Source organism: Nomascus leucogenys, chromosome 7b (assembly GCF_006542625.1).
Source record: "Nomascus leucogenys isolate Asia chromosome 7b, Asia_NLE_v1, whole genome shotgun sequence".
Classification (NCBI taxonomy): Eukaryota; Metazoa; Chordata; class Mammalia; order Primates; family Hylobatidae; genus Nomascus; species Nomascus leucogenys.
Genome location: NC_044387.1, coordinates 103,481,956 through 103,502,980, shown reverse-complemented (window position 1 = coordinate 103,502,980; position 21,025 = coordinate 103,481,956). Strand labels below are relative to the sequence as shown.

At 38.4% G+C, this 21,025-nt stretch overlaps 1 protein-coding gene and 1 pseudogene across 1 annotated transcript in view; one reads left to right on the top strand and one right to left on the bottom strand.

Moving 5' to 3' along the window:
- The window catches only part of WWC2 (WW and C2 domain containing 2), a 225,794-nt gene that overhangs the window by 22,463 nt on the left and 182,306 nt on the right, over nt 1-21,025 (bottom strand). The window contains exons 17-21 of the mRNA XM_030816353.1: nt 14,728-14,849; nt 12,710-12,908; nt 11,194-11,358; nt 9,523-9,615; nt 5,777-6,019 (exon numbers count right to left, since the gene is read on the bottom strand). Of these exons, the coding sequence (XP_030672213.1) occupies nt 5,777-6,019; nt 9,523-9,615; nt 11,194-11,358; nt 12,710-12,908; nt 14,728-14,849 (822 nt within the window). The remainder of the gene's footprint in view (nt 1-5,776; nt 6,020-9,522; nt 9,616-11,193; nt 11,359-12,709; nt 12,909-14,727; nt 14,850-21,025) is intronic.
- LOC115836198 lies at nt 18,222-18,298 on the top strand (annotated as a pseudogene).

Sequence of the window (21,025 nt, the reverse complement as noted above, 5' to 3'; positions counted from 1 at the left end):
ATTGATCTATTCACCAGTAAGCCCCAGGGTGAAATCCTCTATTCTAGTGGTGAGCAGGAGGCAAGCAACACTCAAAAGAGGGCTAAAATCATGGCTGGTCAACAAGATGAGCAGCTTGAATGAGGCAAAGGAGACTTCTCCAAGGTTGGATGGAACATCTTCTAAGGCACTGGAATACCAAAGGAGCAAAAGCAGCCTCGCTGCTTCCCTGGGGAGTTTACACTCCAGGCTGAAGGCAGCATAGGAGGTGGAGAGGAAGGATTTGCATTAGGAGGTGTGTGTGTGTGTTTACAGAAAATACGTCTGCTCAAGTTTCCCAAGAAACTCCTTCTTAATTTTTTTTCAGCTAGAAACAAACACACATTCTTGACTGGCTCATTAAAGGACAAATCATTAAAATGAACATGTGTGTCTCAAACATCAACTCTTACTTGCCTGCCAGTTTTCAGAGATTCTGAGCAATGTGTCTGCCCTGATGATTTCCTTGGGTTGTTGGGTTCTAGACTCCTATGTACATCTACTTTACTTGGAGCAAATCCAAAGATTTCTTTAGTGTAGAAGGAAAACAAAGGTCACTCAGCCCCCAAACCTTGAACCATTCATCAACAGTAAAAATCTTAGCAGAATTCTACAATGAAAGACAATTTAAAAAAACCACTCAGGAAAACAGTATATTTATGATACTTTTAAAAGAAGGTCTTAATCTTCTTTTTCAATCAGTGTTAGACATACTGTTCGGATCTGCCAAAGTCTCTCTCACTTTATCTCATGAGAAAATGTCTGGCGCTGGGGACTGGGAAGGAGCCTCCGGCTCTAGCCATGGTCACTTATACTACTGCCACACAGTCTTTCCAGAGAACACTTTAGAAACTTCACTGCTCCCCTATTACTTACGCATCACACATCAATACTCCATACAGATACCACCCTCATCACACAGCAACACTCCATACAGATGTGTCTGTTTCTGAGCTCTGTATTCATGCCATGACCAATCTCTTAATTCCTCCACAAATTCCCGCTATTTCAGCAGTTTAATAAATTTGTAGGGCAAGTCCCTCTCCTTGTTATTCTTTTCCAAAATACCTTGGCCATTCTTTGACCTTTACTTTTTCATTAACTGCATCAGTATCCATGAAGAACCATGTGGGTATTCTGCTTGGAATTACATTGACTCTATGGTACATTTTAGAAAGAACTGGCCATCTCCACATTATTAATTCTTCCTCTGTATCAGCAGTTGGCAAACTATGGCCTGCCCTGTTTTTGTAAATAAAGTTTTATTGGAATGCAAATACATCATTTATTTACATTTTATCTATGGCAGAGCTGAACAGCGGCAACAGGGATTATATGGCCCACAGAGCCTAGAATATTTAACATTAATATTTAATTATAATACAATTACATTATATTGTAGTATAATTTGATATAATATTTAATATACGGTCATTTATAGGAAAAGCTTACGGACCCCTGCTCTACATGGATGTAATAAATTCTCCATGAATTTGCTTTTACATTTCTTCTGAGTAGGTTTTGTGATTTTCTCTATACTGTACTGTTTATTTTTGTTAAATTTATTTCTTGATATTTGATATTCTTTGATACTGTTGTAATTATCTTAATTAAATGTCTAGGTGTTTCTGGTTGGTGTAAATAAATGCAACAGACTTTCAGATATCATTCTATTTGCTAAACTCTTACTATTTGTAATAACTTACCAATTTTTTAATGTATGCAATGTCACCTGTAGATAATGGCAGCTTTATTTCTTTCCAATCTTTTTGCTACTTTTTTTCTTGCCTTATGGCACTGTTTAGGAACTCCTAACACAATGTCGAATGGAAGAATACTGAAAGTCTTGTGTTTGATTTTAAGGAAAATGATTCTAATGTTTACCTATTTATGATCACATTTACTTTAAGTTATTCTTTATCAAGTTGAGGAACTTCCGGTCTCTAACTTACTGGGATTTTTAAACATGAAGAAACACTGACTTTTCTCAATATTTTTCTGAATCTATTGAGTCGACCAAATTTTTCTCCTTAATCTGTTACAGTAATGAATTATATAAATATATTTCCTAGTATTAAAAATATTCTTAGACATTTTGACATGGTCAACATGTATTTTTTTAATTCACTGTTTTCTAATATTAAAAAACCTGCCAGGTGTGGTGGCTCATGCCTGTAATCCCAGCACTTTGGGAAGCTGAGGCGGGTGGATCACCTGAGGTTGGGAGTTTGAGACCAGTCTGGCCAACATGGCAAAACCCTGTCTCTACTAAAAATAAATTAGCTGAGTGTGGTGGTGTGCACCTGTAGCCCCAGCTACTCTCCAGCTGAGGCAGGAGAATCGCTTGAACCCGGGAGGCAGAGGCTGCAGTGAGCCGAGATCGTGCCACTGCACTCCAGCCTGGGTAACAGAGCAAAACACTGTATCAAAAAACCAAACCAAATAAAACAAAACCTTTGTACAATTTAACATAGTCAATATGTATTATCTTTTTAATACAGTGTTGGATTCTATTTACTAATTTTTTTTAGTCAGGATTCTTGCATCTACATTCATAAATGAAACTGGCCTGGCCTACAATTTTCCTTTTGATAGTATCTTTGTCTAGTGTTGGCATTAACATAAAATTAGTTGTGGAAGTGTTCTCTCTTTTTCTAGTGTCTGGAAGAGTTTGTATAAAATTGAGATAATTTCTTCTTTGAAAGTGTGGCAGAATTTGCTTATAAAGCATCCAGAACTTATATTTTCTTTGTGAATAGATTTTTAATCACTGCTTCCATTTTTTTTAAAAAGAGTTATAGGATTTTCTATCCTTTTTAATCTTTCCAAACATCCATTCTAGTAGATTTTCCTAGACATATGTCCAAATTGTAGGCATATACTTTTGATAGTATTCAATTGTTTTATCCTGTCACTCAGGCTAAAGTTCAGTGGGGTGATCATAACTCACTTCAACCTCATACCTCTGGTGATCCTCTTGCCTCAGTCACCAGAATAGCCAAGACTATATAGGTATGTGTCACCATGCTCAGCTAACTTTTTTTTTTCCATAGAGATGGGATCTTGTTATGTCACTGGTCTCAAACTCTTGGCCTCAAGCTGTCCTCCCACTCTGGCCTTCCAAAGCACTGGGAGTGCATGTGTGTGTGTGTCTGTGTGTATGCATTTATTATTTTTTAATTTTTCATAACTGATTGACAGGGTCTCACTCTGTCACCTAAGCTGGAGTGCAGTGGTGCAATCACAGCTCACTGCAGCCTCTACCTCCTGGGCTAAAGTGATCCTCCCACCTCAGCCTTCCAAGTAACTGGGGCTACAGGTGCATGCCACCATGCCTAGTGAATTTTTTTAACTTTTTTTTGTAGAGACAAGGTCTCCCTATGTTGCCCAGGCTGGTCTCCAACTCCTGGGGTCAAGTGATTCTCCCACCTCAGCTGTAATTATTTTTTAAATCTCAAATTTACTTATAGTTCTGTCCCTCATTAGTTTTATAACATTCTTTATTTGTATATTCTCTTCATTAATTTTGCCAGAGTTTTGTTTTTCCTTTTGTTTTTTTTCAAAGAACTTTTTGCTCTACTGAGCTTCTCTCTATACAATGAAGATTAGACAGCAGTCAAAAAAAATGAAATGCAATTTATGGATGAACCTTTGCATTATGATATTAAGTAAAAAAACTTAAGTCCCATAGTTTTAGTAATTATTGATATCTAAAGATTTAGAATTTCATATCATGACACACTAGAAATGAACAAACAACCAAAGACACAAAGTTCTGTTTGCATCTATAGTTGTAAAACTCCAATTCAGCTTTGGAAGGCTTTGACCCATAACAGTCAAAGACTGCGATGCTTCTCCATGACATTGAAGTAGGTCAAAGTCAACCAAGAGTTTGAAATTATTGCTACTGTTGAGTTAAAAACTCAAGAGAGTAAAAATGATGGTTATTCAGGTTACAAACTAACAGCAGGTCATTTCTGCTTGAATTCAATCTTCCATTTCATAAGACTACCTTCCACCTGCTGTGGCCCTACTCTCCTGCAGGCTCCTGCCCACAGCCCTCCACTGTCTGGAGCCCATCTGGACCTTTACTAATGGAGAGTCCTGGGCCTCTCACCCCTGTGAAGCTCCACTACCCACTTTAAAAGCCAGTTCAATTGCCACCTCCTCCATGAAACCTCTCATGACCTCCCCAGGAAGCACTGCTCTCGTGGACCTGGAGTGTCTGGCTCATCTCCTTTATGAAACCAGCACAGTGTCTAATTATCCTGTATTCACTGCTGTGGCAAACGTAGGGCCTAACACTGAACTCCACATTGAGCAAACACCTGTCCTACTGAACGTGAAGGTTTCCTTCTATCAGGTGGGATAAGATACAGATATGTAATACATTTTGTTGCTTAAAGTTTCTTTAAAGATTACTGGTGTCAGTTTGATTCCTGAAATTCATTCATTTAGTTTCTGAGTTCCATCTAGGATCAGTAGTTCCAGTCAGCTGGACGATTCACACTTTCCTGACAGTACTATACATGACATGATCAAATAACAACTCTGGGTCAAAAAGAGCAGTTTACATCATAGACAAGATTTTCTGTTAGTTTCAGGAAGTGTCTAATCCATTTTACATTCCCATTCAAAGGGACTGCAAGAAAACAATGTTTTGGCATTTGTAATATTAATATTGCAGCTATGTGGAAAATTCCATATGCTACTACATATGGATATGAATACACACTCCTAAACCAAAATATAAATTCTACTCTTGAGAAAGTAAATCAATTTCATATGTATGCAGATTCTTGAAAATTTCAGTAGTATTTAGGTGCCAAAATAATGGAAATAGTTTCTTTAAAAATACTGTTTTGTTTTTTTTTTTTTTTTGAGATGGTGTCTCACTCTGTCGCCCAGGCTGGAGTGCGGTGGCACACTCTCGGCTCACTGCAACCTCCACCTCCCACGTTTGATAAATTCTCTGCCTCAGCCTCCCGAATAGCTGGGATTACAGGCACATGCCACCATGTCCAGCTAATTTTTAAAATATTTTTAGTAGAGACGAAGTTTCAGCATCTTGGCCAGGCTAGTCTTGAACTCCTGACCTCATGATCCACCTGCCTCAGCCTCCCAAAGTGCTGGGATTACAGGTGTGAGCCACTGCGCCCAGCCAAAAATACTCTATTTTTTAATCAGTGATTTCATCTTTTTTCGGTATAGCTATTTGTAGGGTGAAAGGTAAGGGAGAATGTCAATAAGCAAAGTGTAATTTTTCTTTAAGTTAAGAATGAAAGTGAAAATTTAGTGGCATTAAAATTAGCAATGTATTTCACAATTGATGTGGTTAATGAACCTTAAAAAGATATCCATAGAAAATTCGAACAAAATGTCCCACTTATGCCAAAAGTTATACTGTATTTATTTGCCAAGTCTTACGTTGAGATGGAGAAAAATATGGAGGAGAAATTATGACTACTTCCCACTTCTCCTTTGGCCACACCCTCACCCCCACTGGCAATGCCCTCACCCCACTGGCCATGCCCATCCCCTGTTGCCACACTCACTTTCCCAGCTTCCTTGTTCCTTCAACATTTTTGGTTTGGAAGAAAAAAAAGGGCCTATAACAGTGGGAAAAATCTGTTCCAAGCTGTAGTAAAACATCTAAAGACTTATGCGCAAAACAGAAGTGTAAGTTGGGTACCTTCTACGTGGCATGCTTTAAAAAAGATGTAAGCCCCTCCGAGATGACAGACCCTGAGCTGTGTACCTGCTTCTCAGCTTGCTTCAGAAGCTTCTGGAATCTCTCGTCCTCCAGCACACCTGGTGGAAGGTCAGTCTCTCCCTGAGCTTTCAGTTCCTCCAGCTTCTGCCGCAAGTCCCTCAGTGCCTGCAGCTCATCATTGAGGCGGCTCTGCCGGGTCAGAGATGCCTGAAGGTCCAGTTCTAAGTCTAGAGATGTCCGCACTGGGCATTCCTGTGCTGTTCTTCTAAGGACTGACTGGCAAACCGTCTGGATAGTTAGAAACAGAATAACGAACACCCTGGTTATACAGGCAGTGGTTACCCCACTTTCCCTCCTTCCTGGCGCATGATGGATGGTGCTTCCTTAGGCCCTAGAAGCCAAGGCCTAAGGGGCAGGAGCAACTCGCTCTGGCCCATGGCAGGTGAGTGGGAGAGACGTGCCTTACTTGTGGCAGAAGCCTGTCAAGGCCAGTGTGAGAGGTGCACATTTCTGTCCCCTGCTGGAAGGAGAGCAAAGAACCACAGAGGGAGGCTCCATCAGCATGGGCCCTGGGTGAGAGCAACATGGAACAGGGCCTCCTGACAACCTGCAGTGAACCAGTAGCTAGGCAAGAAATAAACCTTTATTGTTTTATACCACAGAGATTTTTAAAGTTGTTAGCATAGTACAGCCTGGCTTACTTAGCCTGACCAATTGATTGCATGAAGCCCGCCTCGTGTAATAAATAAACACACTGCAAGACACTTCTGTTTCCTCCATTTCAGGACACATAACTCCTACCATGTCCATGACAGTCGGCCTGAATACAGCTGGACACTGTTGCTAAGTTTTGACTATCTCCTCTAATCAGAAGGCTTAAACTGAGTTGCCTTCCTTGATTTCCCATTGTGTGCTACTTACTTTCACCACTGAATCCCCATGGCTCTTCCCAGGGGCAATCTTAACCTATTCATCAAGCAATAATTATTGAACATATATGAAGAAATGTCTGCTGGGGCTGTGCAGGCAAAGTACTAGGAAGAGAAGACACAATTTCTGCCCTTGAAGACTTCGGCTGCGGAATGACAGGAGGCCTTAAGTGAGAGGAAGCTGTGAGTGAGCGCAGAAGTGCACAGGAAGTCAGGGAAGGGGATGGATCACTCAGGGTCAGGGCACATTCATTTGAGGAAGAGATTTTAAACAAGGCTGGGTGAGAGGTGAGACTCTACCAGCAGAGGGGAACAAGGAGGTATTTCTTGCCTAGATTATTGGCAGATGGAATGCAAAATAAGTGATCACTAATAAGAACTGTTACTATTTGATATGAGTGAGGAGGGACTCAAATTTGACAAGTACTCTAGTTTGAAGATCTAGAATAATGGTAGTGCTCACGCCAGATGGAAGGGAAGGGGCCTGTCTGTCCCTATGCTGATTTCAGAGCCTTAGCCCAAGTCAGAATCACTCTTATTGTGTCCTCCTGTTCTTCCTCCACATCCAGTTCATATTGCATGGTCTTCTGTAACATTCTTATTATTAGGTTCCCTTTATTCAACCTCTACCCTCTCCTCTCCACAAATGCATTACACAGTAAGAATCATCTAGACACACATTATCTTTGACTGTATTACTTACTTTTCGGAACCAGAAATCTTTCCTAGCTGTCATGCACACAGAGCCTAAGGACTCCACATACAAGAGTCTGCTGGTAAATGTTTAATAACTGGCTCTCTCTGGGAGAGGAGGAAGCACTGACTTGCAGGGTTGGCCAGTTTCTATGTGGTAAATACTCCTACCATCACCATTTTCAAGCTATGACTGTGATGTCACTGTCACTCCGATTTAACTGGCAAGAGACGAGCACAATTGGCTCTTGTGAGCCAGTGTGAGGAGGGTGCAGCACACCACTGCCGGTCGGTACCCCTCTAACCTCATCACTCACACACTTGGTGCTTTGCTCTTCTATTCAGGCGAAACTTTTACTCATCTTTGCAGATACTTTTGTCCTCATACACCTCTATACCTTGCTCATACTGCAATTCCTAAAGCAGAATACCATTTTTTTTTTTTTTGAGACAGAGTCCCACTCTGTCGCCCAGGCTAGAGTGCAGTGGCATGATCTCGGCTCACTGAAACCCTCCACCTCCCACGTTTAAGAAATTCTCAGCCTCACCCTGCAAGTCAGTGCTTTCTTCTCTCCCAGAGAAAGCCAGTTATGAAACACTTAACATTTCCCCACTTGTTCCTATCAAACCGTACCTGTCTACTTTTAAAAACCATTTAAAACCATCTCCTACACATGCTTCAGGATTAACCTTCGTCTGTTTCAAGTAGTCCTAATAACCAAGTTTATCAGTAACCCAACCGTTTCTCAGCTCCACTCGATTCATAAACACTTTTGGTTAATATTTATCTGAAAAGTGAAACTATCCCAAGAGTATGCGCTGCTTAAGAAGGCAGGCAACTTAGAAAGGAGTTGAGAAGACTTTTCATTCAAGATGATAAAAATTCAGGTGCTTTTAAGGCATAAAGTTTGGTAACCTGAAAAATCGACATCTCAGAATTTCCTGAAAATGATGAATGCTGAATAAATGCCAGCACATTTCATCTGCCTTTAGAAAAATGAAATAGCTTTTATGCCTTTCAGGTAACCAGGTAGTTAAACCAGGGGCGCCCGCTGCTGCCTGGCCAGGCATCTCTTACTCTGCTCATGGCGGCATGAGACCAGAGCGGCCCTGGTGACGACAATGCTTCTGATTTACCTTCCCAGCCTTCATGCCTCATCCTCCTGTCCACAGCGCCAAAGCTGTTGGCAGAACCTGACACTCCTCATGCCATGTGTCCCTGCTCCCGTATCATTTTATGCCACCTACCCACAGCACCCAGTATCCATCACACCCCACCCTGCCCCAAAGCTACCATTTTCTTTTTGAAATTGTATTCAAGGGTCAAGCCCCCCCACTCGCTGCCAACTGAGCCTTTCTGACTCTCTCAATCAGATGGGCTCATTCCCATCGTACCCGGCACAGCTGTGACAGTCCTGTGTGTGCTGCGTCCTCCTCTAGACCATAGACTCCTGAGGGTGTGGGCTTGCCATCAACAGAGCTCAGCACATGTGGTGCCCTGTACTCACCGAACCACACATTTTAAGCCAAAATGATCACAGTAAACAAATATTTTCCTTTAGTATTTCAGCTGTTAGCAAGTAAACAGGAATTTCGGAACTACTTGAACAGTCCAACCTGTTAATTCATTTATTCTCTTAGACTTATCCTTAAAGCTCATGCAGAGACCCATGACCTCCAGGAAAATGCCACCTGAGCTGCCCACCTACGTTACTTTTCACCTTCTAAAGATATCTGTTTATGCAAGTTACAAAACCTGTGTGTTCCGCCTTCACCAGAATATGTGTCCTTCAGAAAAGGTACCAGGTCTTACACCCCTTCCCACAATCGCTCAAGACCTGGACATGGTATGCAGAGTCATCAGAAATGTGTTCTACCATCATCTGATACCCCTGCAGGCTCAGCAGGCCCCTTCTCTAGAGATACTGAAACTGCATTTCCAGCCTTAACCATCACAGTTCCACACCAATGATGAATAAATGCCGTCACACCCCCCCCATCTCCATAGCGGCCATGGCATCTGCGTCTCTGTGTATCCCAGTGGCTGCATTCAGTAAGCCAAGTGCATGGAGCACTGACATTCATTCTGTAGTTCTGGAGTTTGTGCTGCACAAGCGACAATTCTGGGCTGGTCCAGGGACAGTGGGATGTGGCTGAGGGAATACATACCCTTTTGACCCTCAAACTGCGGCGTTCGGTGGAGTTCCTCACGAACAGTGATTTTTTAGCCAGGGTTGAACTGTCACTGTCACTCCGATTTAACTGGCAACAAAACATTAAAAAAAAAAAAATCACTGCATCTCAAACAGAGTGCAAGTGGAAGTTTGGGATTGAGACATTTACCAAGTAAAGCAGGTAGTGATAGTTAAGAGTTTATTTATTTAAGAAAATCCCCTCAAACAAGTTTTTCCTGTTCTGTTTTGTTAAATAACTTCATTTTCTTAAATTACTTATTTATGTACTTTTTTTTTGAGACACAGTCTCACTCTGTCACCCAGGCTGGAGTGCAGTGGCGTGATCTTGGCTCACTGCAACCTCTGCCACCCAGGTTCACACAATTCTCCTGCCTCAGTCTCCACAGCGGCTGGGATTACAGGTACACGCCATCATGCCCAGCTAATTTTTGTATTTTTAGTAGGGATGGGGTTTCACCATGTTGGCCAGGCTGGTCTCGAACTTCTGACCTCAGGTGATTTGCTCTCCTCGGGCTCCCAAAGTGTTGGAATTACAGTCATGAGCCACCGTGCCTGGAAATAATTTAAATAGCTGCCTTTTGGTAGTGGCTATCAAAAATCATATGTTTAAGGTACTTATATGTTTTTTGAAATAAAATTATCCTTTGTATTTTTAGCTAATACATGATATTTGTTTCTTTAAAGAAAGGTCTGCATAAAGCAGAGCTCAAGGTCAGAGTTGAGACACAGTCTGTGCTATCTAGAACGCTCTCGGCCCAGATAGTCCACACTCACTGTCTCACCTGCTTCAAATCTTTACTGAAATGCAGCCTGCTCTGAATCCTGCGTATCACCCCCAACCCTCTGCACTACTGTTGTCCATAGCATTGATCCCCTTCCAAGATACTTCATAGCTTGTTCATCATATTTACTGCTTGTGGTCTGGCTCGATTCCCAGGAATGTAAACTCTACAATGGCAGGGCTCTGGGTCTCGTTTCTGGATGAATCCCAAGTATCTAAGAAAGTGCTTAAAAGCAGGCGCTTAATAAAAATGTGTTGAACTGAATGAATAAATTTAGAATTTAAAAAGTATTTCTAACCCAGTTTATAATATTATGTCTATCTTACTAGATAAAGCAGAAATACTTCTAGAAGTAGAATTTGGCAAATTGATACAAATCTCATAATTTTCTTTTCAGAACTACAGACGTGATTCAGTGTTTATAAGCATTATTAAAAGAGGATTTTTGCTCTAAAATGCAATTCACAGTTCTCAGTTCAACAGACTAACATGGTTTGAAGGACATATGATATAGAATAGAAATATACAGACCACATATATCTCAAACAACCACTTTATGTTTCTAAATACAGACCGATGTCCAAATAACGTACAAATACTCAGCACTCAGATCCTTAAACTTCGCTTACTTGCCAAATAAATCACATTGGAACCAAGGAGACATTCAATTTGACGGAAAAACAAACAAACTAAAAGGGACCATAAGCGTGTGATATTCTACATCTATTTTATAGCATTTCTAGCATTCCAAGTTGTCATGTGAAGACTCCCAGTGCATGGTCTCTTGTCCTTTGCAGGCCACTCCCTACCAGCAGGGAAGAGGCTGCAGTTGCAGCGCCTTGCCACCAGCACTGCCACCTTACCCTGCAGATGTACTGGCTCCGTTCTCCTGGAGAAAAGGTCTGTGAGCGCACTATCACGCTGCTCCTCACGAACGGACGCTGTCTAGAGCTCAGGCTGCTGCGCTCTTTGGGGCGAACTGCCATGTTATCATTAGCAGCTTCATCAGTGTTTGTCTCTTTGTCAATCTATAAGAGAAGTTGACAATTTGTCAGGAGCTGAAAGATGTGTAAACATTATGCTCTTTTCTTCTAAGAAAGAAAAAATATCTAATGTTACAACAGAGACTCATGGAGCACTATGGCCACTCCTAAGGGAAAGGCTTTGCATTACAGACTATAGCACTTCTGAAGTACTTCTGGGGAGAATTTCTCTTCAGTTTTCTACCAAGAATGGTTTTGTACTAAGCTCTTAGGAAGTTCTGCACAGTAGGCCATGTGATATCTGTCCAACAAGCACCATAAATAGAGGTGCTGCCTCCAAAAGGTTGGACATAAAATTGAAGGTTTAGATTTAAAGTGATTCTATAAAGAATCCTATTTGGGTATATATCGTCATTAAACTTTATTCAACTTTCTGATTACATTGTTTTCCAAATAAATGATAAATTAAATATAAGAAAATATATCCAAATAAATGATAAATTAAATATAAGAAAATGAAATATACCACAAACTTGTAGGTTTAAACAGAATATGCAATTATGCATGTATAAACATAACTGTTGTGAAGCTGAGTTGTATTTTTACTGGATCTTTAGAAATGTAACAAAAATAAAACTTCAGTAAAAATGGAAGTTTCTCAAAATACAAACTCAGTAGGCATAGGCAGATGTCTATTTTTTATCTTATAGGTATAATTTGATTCCAAACCTGCCTCTTGATGAAAGTTTGCTCCTTTGAGAAAGGAAGTTCTCAGGGCATAATATTATTTTCTCAGGAATACAAAATTATAATTTTCTAAACTCTATTACCAATATCCCCAGTGTGTGAGCATCCTCAAAGCTTGAAAATATTTTCCCCATATGGGGTTGACAGTCTCAATACATCTCTCACTTAACTAGCAAAGTTACCTGTTTAATAACTTGGTTGGCACTTGTGCCTAAACTAAGTCACCTGTCACCTTTCCAATCAGGGCATCGCCTAACCAAAATGAACTTTAAATGTTTACTTCATGTTTGAAATGGAAATAAAACTTACTACATATACGAAACTTGACACAAGACACCCTGTTGTTATCCAAGGAATTCAGAAAATACTTTTAATATTCACAGAATATTTATAGAGATTTAAAGTAGCTAGCACTATTTTTTTTCTTATATATTCTCCAAATATAAGTGGAGAATATTTTGGGCCATTTTAAAACGTTAAAGCATTTATGATGCTTCTTAGAGCCTATTCTCACACATGCCTTTCACAATCAGCCTCTGGCACAAAATCTTGACATGGAATTTACACCTAAGGAGACAAACAAGCATCTCCCTAGTCCACATGGTGCCTGTAAGGTATCAGTTTTAAGACAGCACAGCAGAATAGTCACCAGTGTTGGTGTTCCAGTAGGTGGCTGACTTCTGAGGTCTTTGGCACAGTTGTTTTCTTTCCTGTTCCCATCTTCGTTCATCTCAGGCACGCTAGTGCATGAACTTAAATCTTCTGTACAGCTACTGTCCTCTGGCAATTCAACTTCAGTCTCTTTTTCAGCCACAATTTCGTCAGAGGCCTCTCTTAGCATTGTTAGCCTATGGTAAAACAAAAACAAAACACACTTTTGGTAGGCAGGCATGCTCCATGAACACGCAACCTGGGCATGCTAAGTTGTTATCTGGGAAATAAACAGACTCACACATAATGAGCCAAGCCATTGCTTTGGCTGGGGTTTTTAACTAAATGTCTCATAAAAAAAAAAAAATCTTCACTTCACCCTCTAGTAACCTGGCAGCAAAATCACCATAATGTGGTACTAAAAAGTTAAACTCATGAAATTTAACCTAATTTCTAGATATTAAAATAGACATATTCTGAAAATCACAGAGTTTAATGTTGGCATTTAAAAATATTGACACACTATAAAATAACTTGGTATTCGTTGTTCATTTATTGTAAAATTAATCATATAAAAGTGAATAAAGAAATAAGGATTTTAAATACTCATTTTATTGAGTGTGCTCACAGTCTAGCAGGGAGAATCCTATGTTAAGGAAGTTTTTCTTCTAAACTAGCAGAAGGCTCATTTTTAACAAAAGCCCTGGCATGGGCTGAAGTGGCATTGTAAGTGATATAAGTGGTGCTCCAGAATATAAATACAGCTTACATGGAATATATAAGGCAGGAGTACTGGGATGGTTTAGAACATCTCATATTTTGTTGAGTTTCATGTTCTCCGAACGCAAACATTCTTTCCATTGATAACTAAATGTTCAGCTTTAATTTGATTGGTGACATAATGACAAACTGGCACAGACTAGTTAATAAATGTCTAGCCATGAAGTGAACACAAGGGGAACCATTAATGACTACCATGAGTTATAAATTCCTTTGTTTACATATTAAGTGTACTGTTTGGAAATATGTGTGAAACAAATTATATTTTACATATATGAGAATTACTATTTAAAGTTACTATAATGAACCTTATAATCATTCTCATATTTATTTGTTTTGCAGTGCTGTGATTTTTATTCACTATGGAGGACTTTTTATAAGGACAAAGTATATCTATATCTTTTTACATCACAGTAGAAGCTCTTCCTTCCAAATGTCCCTGACTGCGTTATTTATGATATACCGTGTCACTCTAAGTTTCTAAAAAGTTTCCTATATACACACATACAAATGCATGCTATATATGTATATGCACATGTGTTAACAGTAGTTCAACCAAACATAACAGTATAAACAACTATATATTAAAAATTAACTCAAATGATTTCACACATACACTTAAAAAGTGAAATATTCACTAAAATTTGTTTTAAGAGAAAACAGTACAATCCAGGAAGGACAGCTCTTTATATATAAATGAACCTGGACAATAACTGTAATAACTTCCTCCTCTGCCCCCTACCTTTTTAAAGGATTGGGTGTGGATACAGGGAAGGACACAGAAAAGAAGGTAAGAGTGGTAACAAACAGAGAAATGAGTACTCAGAAGTTGTTTTTTAAATACCTGCTTTGTCTTATTAGACCCTAAATGGTACTTCCAGGTAGTTAAAAGAAAAATAGAGTGACTTTTAAAATTATCTATAACTCTACAATAAGCTACCATATCTTTCAAAATCAAGTTTAGACTTAAAAAAAAAAAAAGCTCAGAAATAGTGTTTTAAAATTACTCGAAACAGGAACAAAGAATCTGGCTAATGTTTTAACTTTGCCCATAATCTTGCCATTACTTCCTTAACTCTCTAATGACCAAGGAAAGACTTTTCCTAGCATAGCTTCCTGAAGGTGCAGTGCATTACATAATTCTGGAATAAAGCATGAGCCTACAAAGGTTTCATCGTAAGCGTGTAAACACATCATCTTTGAGTTCCCAATAGCAAAAGGAAATAACTGTTTAACCAGTCTCCATCTGGACCCCTTTGCTCTTCTTGTCCTGATTCTTCTTCTTCTTCTTGTGCTAATTCTTGTTCCACAGCTAACAACTCAGCTGATGTTCTTGCAAGTAAGGCTGACACTGCATCCTGGAGAATGTAAAGCATATGGCAATTAATATCATATACTTGAAGAAATGATTTAAAAACTCATCAGATGGGAATTTACACTTCTATCTGTAAAGAGGACTCAACTCTCCTGCTGAAAACAAATATGAAAGCTGAATAAAATAGAATCCAAAACAAGCAAAACCTCTCAGATGTTTTAAAGCAATGAAGAGCAACAAAGGCAATCAGGACTAGAGGGCCAAGATCCCAGGCAGAACAGAAATATAATAATGTGAGCCATTGCCACTCTTTTCCCTTAGTGTATTTGTCAATTCTAGTGGTGAGGTACATGGGCTAAACAGATTGTGGCTGCCTAGAACAGTGGCAGTGTCAGTAGGATGGGAAGACTAAAATTGAGTTCAGGACTACCAAGGCAGTCAACTTACAAGAGGTTAGAGAAAATGAACTGTAAAGTGAGCTCAATATTCTGCATGATATTCCTGTCATGGCATTTGCCATTCCTAAGCTGCCTATATGCAGAGTAAGAAGGTGAGAAACAAAGCAAAAAAACAGCTGCTATCATGCTAAAATAGTAAGCAGATATTTCCATTGTCCCATACGGTCTTATGGAGAGCAAAACTGGAATTCAGGTCCCCACATGATTCAGGTAAGCTACCCATATTGTCATTTGCCTTTCAGAAGAATATAAAATCCTCTCTGGAGGAAGATAATCAGTCAGTTATCCTCATACGTAATATCCAGTATTTCATTAGGACCTAAAGAGTGAAAGTCAAGAGAAACAATAGCTAAATAAGGCAGACCCACAGATGATCCATACACTACAGGCATTGAGAGAAAAATTTAAGATTTTATGAATAATATGCTCAAAAAACTGAATGAAACGATAAAGAATTTCAGTGGTATAAACAAAAAGAAAATCACATTAGCATATTAGAGTGAAACTGCTGAAAAATCAAAGAAAAAGAAGAATCTTACAAGCAGTAAAAGAAATGATGCTGTATGAACCAACAATTAAGTTGTCCTCCAAAAGCTCAACAGAATCAATGGAAGCTAGATGACAATAAAACGATATTTTTAACATGTTCAAAGAAATAACGGCAGAGCTAGAATTCTGAATATGCAGCAAAAAAATCATCCTTCACAAATGAAGTTGAAATAGATACTAACAGGTCTATACTAAAAGAAATATTAAACGGAATTCTTTGAGCAGAAGCAAAATGTCTCAAATGGAAGCACAATAATGCAGAAGGAAATAAAATATAACAAAAGGGTAAAAATGTGAGGAAATCTGAATGAATACTAATAAGTCAATGAAACAATAACAATATCTTGTGAGATTCAAAATATATGACAATAATAGCAGAGAAGGAGGAAAGGGAATAAAATGGAGTTAAAGTCTTTGAAAATCTTTGCATTGTCTGGGAAAAAGTAAAGGAATTTATGGTAGTTTTTAATAAGTTAAGAACTCATGCTATAATCTCCAGGGAAACTACAAAAAATAAAAGACTGCAGATCTAGTAGAGGGGAAAATGAAATTTTAAAAATAATTCAAAACAGGGAAAGAAAAAGAATAAAGATGGAATTAAAAGAAAACAAATAGGAAGATAATAGGATCAAACCCAAATATATCAATGATAGCATTAAAAGTAAATGAGCTAAATATTTCAATTAAAAGATGAAGATTTTAAGACTGAATAATGAATCAAAACCAACTACATACTGCTTATAGGTAGAATACTTTAAATATAGTATCTCAGAAAGGTTGAAAGTAAAAGGATGAAAAAAGATAAACCATGCAAACACTAACCCAAAAAGGCTGATATGTAGCTTTACTAACGCCAGACAAAGTAGATTTTAAAACAAAAGGTATTGCTAGAGATAAAAAGGAACATTTCATAATGATAAAAGGTTCAGTTGAACAGAAAGATGCAATGCAATGCTAAAGTTAAATGCTAAATTTACTTTACCTAATAACAGACTCAAAAAGCAATACTTCTAAGTCAAATAGACTGAAGTACAGAGATAGAATCTGTAAACAAAAAACTCCACATACAAAAAAGTACAGGACTGGATGCCTTCACTTGTGAATTCTATGAAACGTTTACAGAAGAATTAATACAAATTATTCTCAAACTCTTCCAAAAGGTAGAATGCTTTCTAACTCATACTATGAGGCCAGAATTAGCCTGATAAAAACCAAAGCTATCACAAGAAAACTATGAATACAGACACAAAAATCCTGAATGGAATACTAGCAAACTGAGTCCAACAACATACAAAGGATCTACACTATGACCACGTGAGATTTATCCTAGGAATGCAGGGTTGGTTTAATACTTGAAAATCAATTAATAAATTATATCAATTGAATAAAGAACAAAAACCACATGACCATCTCAACAGATGCAACAAAGGCATTTTACAAATCCAACAGCCTTTAATGATGAAAAGCAGTCAACAAACTTGGAAAAGAAGAGCTTTTCCTTATTCTGATAAAGGACATCTATGAAAAAGCCACAGCCAAATTCATACTTAATGGTGAAAGGCTGAAAGCTTTTCCACTAAGATCAGGACCAAGACAAGGATGTCTGTTCTTACTACTTCTTTCAATATTGTTTGGAAAGTTCTAGCCAGGGCAAATAGGCAAGAAAAAGAAATAAAAGGCATATGACTGGAAAGGAAGAAGTAAAATCACCTCTATTTGCAAACAATATGATCTTATAGAAAATCTAATGGAATCCACTAAAAAAACTATTAGAATTAATAAATGAGTTCAGTAAGGTTGCAGGATACAAGATAAACAAAATCAACTGTGCAACAAACACTTAAAAATGCAACTGAGAAAACAGTTCCACAGTGGCTGGGGAAGTAGGGAGGGTGAGGAGGTAAAGGGAAAGGTTATTCAACGGGAACATCAAGTTACAGTTAGAGAGGCAGAATAAGTTCTGCTGTTCTAATGCCCAGTAAGGTGACTGTAATTAACAACATTGTATTATATACTTCAAAACAGCTACAAGAAAGGATTTTGAATAGTCTCATCACAAGAAATGATAAATGTTTCAGGTGATGGATTTGTTAATTTACTCTGATTTGATCATTATATAATGAATACATGTACTGAAACATCACACTGTTTCAGTGGGTCCTCAAACTTTGTTTTAAATGATTAAAACATTTAAATGATTAAATATCTGATATAATTTATTGATTTTCAAGTGTTAAACCAACCTTGCATTCCTAGGATAAATCTCACTTGGTCACCGTATAGATCTTTTTTATGCCGTTGTATGGGGCCATGATGAACAAAACTTTTAAAAGCCCAGTTCCATTCACAATAGCACCAGAAACAATAAAATACTTAGAAATAAATTTAACAAAAGAAGTCGCATACTGATCCTTTTGTAGTTCCTAAGTGTGACATATGCCTCCTTCAAATCTCATTAGGACATCAGCACATTACCCATCTGACATAAAAATAAAAAAGAAAAATGAAAGAAATGCAAACCTTGAAAACTATGAAATATTATTGAAAGAAATTAAAGACCTAAATAAATGGAAATACGTCCTATGTTCATGGATCAGAAGACTTAGAACTGTTATGATGACAGTATCTTCCAAACTGACCTACAGGTCCAATTCTACCCCTATGAAAATCTTAGCTATCTTTTTTTGCAGAAATTAGTAAACTGATACTAAAACTCTTATGGAAATGCAAGGGACTCTGAATAGCCAAAATAATCTTTAAAAAGAAAAACAAAGTTGGGAGACCCACACTTCCTGATCTCAAAATGACTACAAAGCTATAGTAATCAAGGCAGTGTGGTCCTAGCTTAAGTACAGACATATGGATTAATGACCAGGATTGACAGTCCAGAAATATAAACCCTCACACTTGATTTTCAACAAGGGTACCAAGATAATTCAAGGTGAAAGAACAGTTTTTGCAATAAATGGTGCTTGGACAACTGCATATCCACATACAAAAAGACGAAACTGGATCCACATTAAAAACTCAAATGAATCAGAGACCTAAATATAAGACTTTAAAACTGTTAGAAAAAGATGCAGGAGTAAATATTTGTGATATTAGTTTAGGCAAAGCAGTCTTAGCTATGATACCAAAAGCAGAAGAATTTTTGAAAAATGGATAAACTGGACTTTTAGGAAAATTAAAAACTTTTGTGCTGTAAATAAAACCATCAAGAAAGTGAGAAGACAATCCACAGAATGAGAGAAAATATCTGCAAATCATTTATCTGATAAGGGGTTTGTATCAAGAATAGGTAAGAACTCTTATAAATCAATAACAAAAAGATAAACAGGCTGGGCACGGTGGCTCACGCCTGTAATCCCAGCACTTTGGGAGGCGAGGTGGGCAGATCACCTGAGGTCGGGAGTTTGAGACCAGCCTGACCAACATGGAGAAACCCTGTCTCTACTAAAAATACAAAATTAGCTGGTCATGGTGGTGCATGCCTGTAATCCCATCTCCTCAGGAGGCTGAGGCAGGAGAATCACTTGAACCCTGGAGGGGGAGGTTGTGGTTAGCCAAGATTGTGCCATTGTACTCCAGCCTGGGCAATAAGAACAAAACTCCATCTCAAAAGAAAATAATGATAATAAATTAAAAATAAATAAATAAACAATAACTTTTAAAAATAGACAAAGAATCTGAAAAGACATTTCTCAAAAAAAAGATATACTAATGGCCAATAAGCCTATGATGCTCACCATCATTAGTCATTAGGGAAATGTCAATCAAAGCCACAGTGAAACACCACTTCACACCCACAAGAATGGCCAGAATCAGAAAGACAGATAACACATGGCAAGGGAGAAACTGGAACCCTCATACAATGCCAGTGGGAATGCAAAATGGTGCAAACACCTAGGAACAGTTTGGCCGTTCCTCAAAATATTAAACACAAAGTTACTATACAACCCAACAATTCTACTCATAGGTAAATACCCAGGAGAAATGAAAACATATGTCCACAAAAACACTTGTATACAAATGTTCATAGCTGCATTTTTCATAATAGCCAAAAAGTGGAAACAACCCAAATGCCCATCAGCTGATGGATAGATAAAATGTGGTACATCCACGATAGAATATTATGTATGAATAAAAAGGAATAAAATACTAATACTGCAACACCATGAAGGTACCTTGAAAATATTATGCTAAGTGAAAGATGCCACAAAAGAACAAATATTGTATTATTCCACTTACATGCAATGCCCAGAAGAAGCAAATTTAGAGACAGGGATGAGTGGTTGCCTTGTAGTAGAGATTAGTGGTTGCCTTGGGGGAAAGAGGTTAGGGAGAACTGAGAGTCTCTGCTCGTGCACACACGGCTTCTTTGGCGATGATGACAATGTTCTAGTATTAGACTGTAATGTTGGTTGCACACACAACTCTGTGAATATCCTAAAAACCACTGAGTTGGGTGCTTCGAATGGATAAACTGTCACACTTTAAATGTGTGAAATGTATGATGTATGAATTATATTGTAATAAAGCTATTTTTAATAACTTACATAAAGTGTGACCATTATAAAAGCATTCTTAAGGATAAAAAATCATATTTCGCCATCTTGTATGCATTGCTTAGTGTCTACCACAAGCCTGGGCATGTAATCTAAAATGTACCATTATGTTTGTTTCCCTTTCACCACCCACTACAGTGTCTACTATAGTTTCTCACACACAGTAGATGATCAATAAAACACTGTTGTTTAATTATCTGACTTTTGCTTAGGAAATGCCTTCCTCATAATCTAAAATAAACTTGAACTCAATAACAATATCCACAAATGCCAAATTCATGATGAACGGCCTCACAAAAGGCCCCTTTGTAAATTTTTTGAAGTACTGTATTGAAGTATGGTTGCTGGCTACAACCCACCCCCCATTTTTTTGAGACAGGGTCTCTTTCTGTCATCCAGGCTGGAGTGCAGTGGCATGTTCATGGCTCACTGCAGCTTCAACTTCCGAGGGTCAGTCGATCCACCCACCTCAGCCTCCCCAGGAGCAAGGAGTTCAGGCATGCACCACTGCACCCAGCTAATTTTTTTGTTATTTTTGTAGAGACAGGGTCTTGCTATGTTGCCCATGCTGGTCTTGAACTCCTGAGCAAAAGCAATTCGCCTGCCTCAGCTTCCCAAAGTGCTGGGATTACAGGCCTGAGCCACCA